At 41.6% G+C, this 10,098-nt stretch overlaps 1 protein-coding gene across 12 annotated transcripts in view; it reads left to right on the forward strand.

Annotated features, from left to right (window-relative positions):
* Nucleotides 1–10,098, forward strand: part of Ctps2 (CTP synthase 2) — a 133,841-nt gene that overhangs the window by 72,641 nt on the left and 51,102 nt on the right. For all 12 annotated transcript variants that reach the window (XM_021152651.2, XM_029473358.1, XM_021152653.1 and 9 more), the window contains one exon: nucleotides 3,940–4,036. In XM_021152651.2, the coding sequence (XP_021008310.1) occupies nucleotides 3,940–4,036 (97 nt within the window). The remainder of the gene's footprint in view (nucleotides 1–3,939; nucleotides 4,037–10,098) is intronic.

The raw sequence follows: 10,098 nt of genomic DNA on the forward strand, positions 1-10,098 counted from the left end.
CTTCCTTCCTTCCTTCCTTCCTTCCTTCCTTCCTTCCTTCCTTCCTTCCTTCCTTTCTCGAGACAGTTTCTCTGTATAGCCCTGGCTGTCTTGGAACTCACTCTGTAGACCAGGCTGGCCTCAAACTCAGGAATCTATCCACCTGCCTCTGCCTCCCAAGTGCTGGGATTAAAGGCATGTGCCACCACTGTCTGGTTATCCTTTACTCTTTCATCTTCAACATCTTTCTTCTCCATTGACTCCTCTGTTAGTTAGCACTTCTTCTTTAGAGTATTTTTTAAAGTTTATTCTGTGGGCTGGCAGTGGTGGTGCATGCTTTTTCGCCACTCAGGAGGCAGGAGGCAGGCAAATCTCTGAACTTGGTCTACAGAGTGAGTTCTAGGACATCCAAGGGGTACACAGAGAAACCCTGTCTCAAAAAACAAAACAAAACAAAACAAAACAAAACAAACCAACCTACAAACCAACCTCCTCTAAGCCAAACCAAACCAACCCAAACCAACCCAACAAATGAAAAGCAAAAAAGAAGGAAAAGAATTCTTTGACAGTTTCAAACATACAGTGGATCTTGATAATATCCAACCCAAATCTCCCTAACCTCCCCATGTTTCTCCTCCAAGTCTCTTCTAGCTAGCACATTTTTGTTTGTTTTTATTTTTAATTAGTTAATTAATTGATTGAGTGCTCTGTTGCACATAATGAAAAAGTCAGCAACCTTCAGCCCTTTCTTTGACACCCTCAACTCTACTCCCTTCTCCTAGTCTCTAGCTTCAGGTTTCTAGATCATTGCTATCACATTGCTCTTTCAAGAATTTTCAGATTTCCTTTGGTGTGGAAGGAATACTTAATAGTCTTTGGTGGCCAGTGTCATTGCTTCCTCTCCATCTTCACTCTTACACTTCAGTTTTGGAAATGATTTTTTTGGGTCTGGAGGTACTTTCAATTTCATATCTAATGATGAACATAAAGGCAAGGTAGTTAAGTTCTACCTACCTACCTACCTACCTACCTACCTTTAAACTTTCCTCTTTCTTAACTTTTTTAAAATTTAGAGATAGCCTTATTATGTAGGCTTCCTCTCCCCCTTTTAAAAATTCTCCTTCTTTCCTTTTTTTTTTTTTTTTACAAAAGAATGTGTGCATCTGACCCTTTTCTAAAAAATTATTTATATTTCATATGTCTGATTGTCTTGCCTCTATGTATGGATCTGCACCACATGCATGTCTGATACCCGCAGAAGGCAGAAGAAGCCATTGGATCTCCTGGTACTGGAAGCAAGGATGTTTGTGAGCTACCATGTGGGTGTTAGGAACAGAACCTGGATCCTCTACAAGAGCAGCCATGCTCTTAGTTGCGGAGCTATCTCTCTAGCACTGTCCCATCTTGTTCTTAATTAGTTAATTTTACTCTATTCTCAATAGTTCAGAACAATATATTCCTTGATTACCATAGTCACTGACAACTGAAGCAATTAACCTTCAGAGAGAAATTGAAGTTGGATAAATTAGGGTGAATAGCCCGAAGAATCATAAAGCACCTCCGACAAGGAACCGGAGGAGTTTATCACTGTAGTTGGAACTTGAGTGGAACTTAAATGGAAACTGAGGATCAGAATGTACATAGAACTTTTTTGGAGTCTGTGGCAGTTCTTGTGAACTTACCTGCCTTTTCCTAGAAAATCCACAAAGGGCCAGGCAATTTAGAAGAAGTTTGGCTTCCTAAACTGGAGGCTGCCTTTTCTCACTTCCCTTGAGTAACACTTAATCTAACCCTCATTAAGCAGCCAAAGAAGAGAGGGAGACATGCTAAGAGTTAAGGGCAATTCAGAACTAAGCACCCCTTCCCATTAGAGGTATAATCCATTTTCCCTCAGTCCTTCCCCTCAGTGCATCTTGGAGCTTGCTTGGGTTCTGGGGTTTAGATGGCTCCAAACATTTTCTGGAGGCACTGATGAGGTCAGATATTTTCTTAGAAATTCTTCCTTTAAGAAATTCCAGATGTCAAAGGCTCCTGTAGAGCTGTATGTGACACTGTGCTTGTGTGTGTGTGTGTGTGTGTGTGTGTTTGGGGCACGTATGGGATCGTCTATGAGAAACCTGAGCAATCTATTAGGATAGGTCGACTTACCCAACTGTACTCTGATCTAACAATTTAAACACCCAACATGGCTGAGTGTGGTCGAACAGGCCTTTAGTACCAGCATTCAGGAGGCACAGCTGTGAGCTCAATCTAGCCCATTCTACATAGTGAGTTCCAGGACAGCCAGAAGTATATAGTGAGACCCTGTCTCACCCCCCCAAACCCAAAAAACCAAAAACCAAGCCCCCTAAAGTCAAACCAATTCCCCCAAACCCCATGACATAAGACACTGAATCATTATAAATAGAACTGAGGAAAAGGAATTGCCAGGCTAATGAGAGCAGAAGCTATTCATTAGTGGGGGGACTCAAAAGACAGATCTGAAATTATTTTCTTGGGACTCATTCATTCATTCATTCATTCACTCACTCAGCTTCTCCCTTCAGTTTGTTTCCACTGTCTGGAAAGACACTGATAAGAAAAAGCTACAACTGCCCTACTCACACAGAGGCATGCATCAGACAGCTGAGAGAAGGCCAGTGAGGAGGCAAGGTCTTCCGCAGGGCTGCAGATAGAGGCTGTGGCTCCGTGATGTGGGACAGCCGAGCAGAGATCCCCGAGTTTACAAGAGTTTCATCTAGGACAAGGTGGTCTGGAGGGGATAGTCAGTGGGACTTGACAGATAGCCTATGAAGAAGAAGGAGACATCAGTGGAGTTGCTAGGTTTTTGACTCACAGGCAGTACAAGTCTAGAGGAGAGAGAGATAGGTAGACAGTTTGGTGTATGTATGTGTTCATGTAGGTGTGCGCGCATGTGTGTGCAGCATGTCATAGGCTGGTGATGTCTGGTATTTTTCTCAATGGCTCTTTCGATGTTTTTGAGACTGTCTGTGTTACTCACATAAGCTAGTTGGCCATGAGACCTCTGGGGTTACACATATGTATGCGTGTGCTTCAACATCTGACTGTTACTGAGTACTAGGAAGGAGTTTAACTCAAGTCCTCATGCTTGCATGCAAGGTGCTTTAACCAGCAGAATTCTCTCCCAAGGTCTCCTCTCTTCGTTTTCTTTCCTGTTTTTTTGTTTTGTTGTTTCGTTTTGAGACAGGGTCTCATGTACCCCCGGATGGCTTAGAACTCCTTATGTAGCCAAGGATGGCCTTGGACTTCTGATCCTCTTGCTTCTTCCTCCCTAGTGCTGGAGTTGGACTGTAGGTGTTTAGCTACCATGTTTTGGTTTATGAGGTCCTGGAAATCAAGCTTTGTACTTCCTAGGCCAGTACTCTACCAGGGGAACTGTATCAGCAATCTTTCTTTCTTTTTCTTTTCATTTTTACCTCCCTCCCTCACATATCTCCCTCCTTCCTTCCCCCCTCTTTTCCCTCTCTTCTTTCCTCCTTCTCCCTTTCTTCCTTCCTTTTTTAGTATGTTAGTATGTAGCCCTAGCTGTCCTGGGACTCACTTTGTAGAACAGAACTCACAGAGATTCTCCTGCTTCTGCCTCCTGAGTGCTGGGATGACAGGTGTATACCACCATTCCCTGTTTATGGCATTCTAGGGATCAAACCCAGGGCTTCATGCATGCTAGACAAGAATTCTACCAACCAAGGTACATACTCTGCTCCCTAATGAATTGTTTTTTAAGTGACTGGAGTGAAAGATGAGACCCAGCGATACAGGGCTTATACAGTTTGAGAAGGACATGTATGGTGGCTGCTTCTCTTCCAGAACACAGGGAGAACTGACCAGACACAATACTCAAGGAATATTTTTCCATGAAGTGTTTCTCTAAAATGAAAGCTGGAAATATGAGAAATTATGTCCTTGCAAGATGGTAAACTTCAACTTATTTTGTTACAGGTAATTGACATGCCTGAACACAACCCTGGCGATTTGGGAGGAACAATGAGACTGGGGTTAAGACGTACTGTTTTCACAACTGAAAACTCCATACTGAGTAAGTTTTTCAGAGTTTTGATTTTTATAGGACAGCGGGGTGATTCATATGGCTGCGCCAGGACCATTCCTCTTGGAGCATACACAACCCTACTCTTTCCCGAAGCTGTGTCTCTCACCCAGCCACCTCTTCTTGCTGCCTGTCACTTGAGGCATTTGATCTCGTTCCCATTCAAGTTCACTTTCTAGAGTATTGGCTATGCACAAAATAACCCACTGAATAGCGTCCTAGAGATCAGATGACAACGGGTGCCATACTGTGTCCAGTACCTGGAAAAGTTCTCCCAGGAGTACAAACACAAATTCAAATTGGCTTTTGTTTTGTTTTTGAGTTCATGGACCAATGTTAAAAATGGCTCCCCATTTCACTGTTTCCTTTCTGTTTGTTTGAGTCAATGTTATGTCAGAAACATATATGAACATATTTGGACCTTTCCACAATGTTAGCATATAAGTTTAGCAGTTTAAATGACAGAAGTCCTTCATAATATTTACCTATGCTTGGCTGAAGTGAATATAAGTTCTTTATTTCAGACTTGTCCTTTTAAGATTTATTTTATTTTAAATTATGTGTATATGTCTGTATATGTGTATGTGTGAGTGCAAGAAGCCCCCGGAAGCCAGAAGAAAGGTGTCCGTTCCTTTGGAGCTGAAGTTACAGGTGGTTGTAGACTGCCTGATATGGATGTTAGAATCCACTGGGTCCTCTGCAAGGGCAACAAGTGCCGTTAACTGCTGAGTCCCTTTATGCCAATCTTAATGAGTGGTACTCAGTCTCATAGCCCATTACTTACAGTAAATATATCTGTATCGCTCCCTACTTATATAAGGGTTACACAAGGAATACAAGTTGAAGAAACCATGGCAAAATTGAAGAGGTTTCACAGTGGGCTGAAAAAGTCTGTATAGACAAGATAACATGACAAACCAGACTAGTACCAGGAGTGAGCGACTGGTAAAACAGCTGGAGTCAGATTTGGGAGCAAAGCAACAGAATTCAGCTGAGAGTTGAAAAGGTCGAAGTGGGTGCAGAGCCAAAAACAAAGCAGGAAGTGGGTGAGGAGCTGATCCGGGTCTAGATGGGTGAACAGGTAGACAATGAGGCCGTTGAATAGGCAACATCAGCAGTGAAGGACCAAGCAGAGTCTGTTACTGCTTCTTTGTCTTTCAGTTGTTTCAAAGTCTTTGAAACTTTGAAGCTTTGTTCATGTAGTTGCCTAGGTGACAAAACCAAAAACAAACAAAAAAAATCCCTAACAAAAACAAAACAAAAAAACCCCAGAAACCAAATCAACCAACCAACCAACCAAAAACAAAACAAAACAAAACAACAAAAAAACAAAAACAAAACAAAACAAAACAAAAACAAACACCAGCCAGTGAAAAGGGTGATCAAAATTTATGTACTGTAAAGGATTTGGTGATAATAGTATTAAAAACATCATCGTGCTCAGTATATTTTAAGACTTGATGGTAGTAAGAGTGGCCTAAGATTTATTTTTTATAGTAAATCAAAAGATTATATGAATCTTAAGTTTATTTTACATTTGTCTTGAGTGTGACTGTGATCTCTCTCTCCCACCTCCCTCTCCCTTTCCCCCTTTCCCTGTGTGTGTGCGTGTGTGTTTTGTGTGTGTGTGTGTGTGTGTGTGCGCGCGTGCGCACACTCGCGCAAATGCCATGCACGTAAGTCAGAGGATAACTTGGGGGGAGTTTGTTCTCTCCTTCCTGGTGCTCAAACTCAGGTCATCAGCCTTGGTTGGCCACAAGAATCTTTACCTTCTGAGACAGCTCCATGGCCCTGAATTTTATGAAGCTTAAACGTAGTACCAGAGATTATTTTTTATAGAGACATAAGCCTCATAGCATATATTCATCTGTTAGTGTATGGTTTATTGGTTTTCATGTATTCACAGAACTGTCCAGCCATTACTAGGATATCCACAAAAGTTGTCCTACCATTAGTAGTGACAATTTCAGATCATTTTCATCACCTTCAATAGACATTCTGTATTGTTTAGCTGTTACCACCTCGAACTGACTCAGCCTCTGGCAATCATTAATTCATCTTTTTAATGACCAATTCTGGCCTTTTAGTGCAAATGAAACAACATGAAGTAAAGTCTCTCATGGTTTCCGTCACTTAGTACACTGTTTTCAAGTTGTATCCATGCTATGGCATGTATTAATATTTAATTTCTTGTAATGGCTATATAATAGTCTATTGTGTGGTTGTACCAGAATTTTAAATGTCTACTTTTGGGCTTATGGGCTCTCTTTAGTCAATGATTAATTAAATTTGATTGTCTTAATTTTATGTATTTATTAAAAAAAATTTCTTTGAGACAAGGACTCATGGCCTAGGCTGGCTTCAAACTCACCGTGTAGCCAAGGATAACCTTGCTCCTTCTGCCTTCCCCTTCCCTCTTGAGCCACCACTCCCAGTTCATGCAGCGCTGGAGATCACACCCAGGGCACTTGCTCTCCCAACTGAGCCACATCGTTAGTTCCTGGTTGCATTTCTTCTAAATTGTATTCCTTTGCAAAAGGCAGGTGGCATATGAACCTGTGGGTTTTAGCAAGTATAAAGTTTTGCCTCCCTTCCTGGAGAGACTAGCTTCCCATGGTGTCTCTGGCAAATGCTGTAACGGATGACAACACTCTCCCCATTGTTCTATAGGATGTCATTTCTTAAAAAAACAAAACAAAAACCTCCAAAAGCCTTATAACATTATAAGGGATTTTGGCTCCCTAGTTGGCATATTGATTTTGTAGGATCTTATTATTATTATTATTATTTTTACAAGCTGACACATTTATTTTAGATGCTTCTTTTCAAGTCAGTGCATTTTTGCAAGACTGAGATGAGCAGAATACATTTGCCTATGCTACCTGGAAAAATGATTGAGTATTTTGAGCTGGACGTAGTGGCACATACCTTTAATCTCAACACTTGGGTGGTAGGAGAGTCTCTGTAAGTTCGAGGTCAGCCTGATCTACACAATGAATTCCAGGACAGCCAGAACTACACAGAGAGACCCTGTCTTGAAAAATCTATAAACCAATCAAACAAAACGATTAGCCATTTTGACAGTGTTTTCATGCTTTCTTTCCTTTTTTCTTTCTTTCTTTCTTGCTTGCTTGCTTTTCCTTTTTTTTTTTTTTATGATGATGTCAATTTGATTTGTAGGCCTGTATTTGCAGTGCTCTGGATGAGGGAGAAGCAGGAAAGCAAAGAGCTCTTTAATAAAAGAATGCCCTCCAGCAGAACAAAGCCTGAATCCTCTTCTATTGAGGGTTCATTCCTGTTTTTCCTGTCACTTGTTAATCTAATAAGGGTGTTGAAAACCGAATTCCCTCTGAGTCAGGGAGTATAAGGAGAAACTGCTTTGGACAAAGGTACCGGGAGGCATCATTTACTTGGTTTGTAAGAAGTGGAATCACTGAAGCTTCTTTCTGCCCTGTGTCCTCTGAGATTGGGTTGGGTTTGCTTTGGTTTGGTTTTGTCTCAAGGGCTTTCAGAGATGAGAATGTAGCTCACCTGACAGAATGCTTGCCTGTCATTCATGAAGCCTTGGGTTCCATCTCCTGCATTGAGTGAGCAGGGGCCTCCTGGTGTGCATACCTGTAATCCCAGCACTCAGGAGAAAGACAAGAGGACATGGTGGCAATGCCTTTAATCCCAGCATTTGGGAGGCAGAGACAGGCAGATCTCCATGAGTTTGAGATCAGCCTGGTCTACAGAGTGAGTTCTAGGACAGTCGAGGCAGAGAAACCCTGTCTTGAACCTCTCTTTCCACTCTCCCCTCCACCCTGACCCTGCAAAAAATTCAAGGACATATTCTGCTGAGTAGCAAATTTGAGGCCTGCCTGCCTCAAAGTAGGGTGGGACAATAGTGTGTGTGTGTGTGTGTAATTGTCAAAGCTGCCTTAAAGGTCATTAAAACACGAGATGTTTTTCTAAAATGTTTATAGCTCTGTAAGTTTGATTATCTGTGGTCTTCTCTGAACTTTATTACGCTTAACATTTATATTTTATTGTGGCATAACTTCATCATGTATTTGGATTTTGTGCCTATTTTATTTTTTGGGAATTTAGTGTGTGTGTGTAATTTTTAATTTTTTCATTTTTTTTGAGATTTACATCACTGTACCTCTCTCCTCAATCCAACTCCTCCTGTGTACCTGTGCATCTCCTTCTCAAATTCATACCTCTTCTTTTGTTTTTTTTAATATTTTTTTATTATGTATTTTCCTCAATTACATTTCCAATGCTATACCTCTTCTTTTGAATATTATTGTGTGTGTGAGTCCATTTAGTGTTTACTTGTATGTATATGTGTTTGAGGCTGACCTCTTGGGAGTGGACAACCTGTCAAAGAACTTGTCCCTAGAGAAATCTAATCCACCCTTTCTCAGCAGCCATAGTGTACACACACACACACACACACACACACACACACACAGAGTTGTTGCTGTAATGTTGAGTCAGGGTCTCATGTATGTAGTTTACACTGACCTAGAACTCACTATATAGACAAAGACCTTGAACACCTCTACTTTTGTCAAAAATGAGATTATCAGATTGCTTGTCACTGTTCCCGTCTCCATCCTCCTTCTCTCCCCCCAACCCTTCAGGTCTTGTTACTCAGGTTTGCGTTGAACTCTTGGGCTCAAGTAGTCTTCTTGCCTTGGTCTTCTGAGTGCTGAGGACTCCAGGTGTTTACCAGTGTACCTGCCCCCGGCCAGATAGTGTTTGAGTTAAGGAGCCGTAATGTGCTGATTAATTTTCTACTGATAACCATTTGAGATTGGTTCCAGCATTTTATAAGGAAAATGCTGATTGGGAGATCTCCACACAGGCTTTTTGTTCCATTGAATGTTTCCTCAGAACAGCTTTCCAGGAGTTGGGTTATTAGGTTCAAGGCTATGAACAGTTTATGGCTGGTAATTCTGCTAGATTGTTTGAAAGGAGGGTGAGTGAGTTCAGACTGTAATTACCTTCTGCCGTCTCACATTCTTGGCTGTCTCCTCACATTCTTAGTTTGCTTGCTGTGTTCTTGAGTAGTTACTTTTCGTTGCTGCCTTTGACTTTGCATTCTTCCATTGCTACACAGCCCCCGTTCTATGCCCTCCAACTGTTGGTTGACTTGAGTATAGGCTGCTTAGGTCTCAGGTCTTGTTAGCAGGGAGAAATCGTCTTGACCCCAAGTCTATCACCCAGATGATCTAAAACAGTGGTTGATACACTTTTCCAATAAAGGACCAGCCATTGGGGCTGGGGAGATGGCTTAGGGGTTCAGAGCACATTCTACCCTTCTGGACGACCTTGGTTTGACTTGCAGCACCCATATCAGGCAGATCATAATTGTAACACCAGCTCCAGGAGATCTGACATCTATGGTCTCTCCAGGTACCATGTATTGGTGTACACGTGTACTCATGTACACATACCTACACACAGATATATAGGTAATTAAACATAATAATAACTACAGTAAATATTTTTTAAAAGAAGACTAGCCACCATGCTGTACAGGTAGGCAATATAACTTTATTGATGAACACTGAAGGATTGTCTTCTGTTTCTTTTGAAATCTTTTCTAACCATTTGAAATATAGAAACGGAACAAAGATGGGGGCATCATTGCTGATGATGGGCTGAGCAGGAGCTTCGCTGAATTGTGGTCTGAACAAGAAGCAGCATGTGGGAGGGACAGAAAAAAAAGATGGCATTTCCTCACTTTCTGTTAAGTGTCAGAGAGGAAAGACCAAGCCGTTTGTCTTAATCTGGCATCTCTAGTTTTTGGTTGAGGAAATGGCAGTCTAAAAGGCAAAAAGGCATCTGGGAGGTTGGGAGAGTCAGAAGCAGGTCTTGTGACAGTGCCCATATGCTAGCTTCTAGCCTTCTACTGAGAGTGCCCCCCCACCCCCGGCCCCATGATCCCACTGTTAAAAATTTATACTCCAAAACGTGACTTTTTAAATAGTTTTTATTTTGAGATGGGGGTCTCATTAAGTTACCCAGAGTGCCTTTCAAGTCATTCCATAATCCAGGCATGT

Source organism: Mus caroli, chromosome X (genome assembly GCF_900094665.2).
Source record: "Mus caroli chromosome X, CAROLI_EIJ_v1.1, whole genome shotgun sequence".
Lineage (NCBI taxonomy): Eukaryota > Metazoa > Chordata > Mammalia > Rodentia > Muridae > Mus > Mus caroli.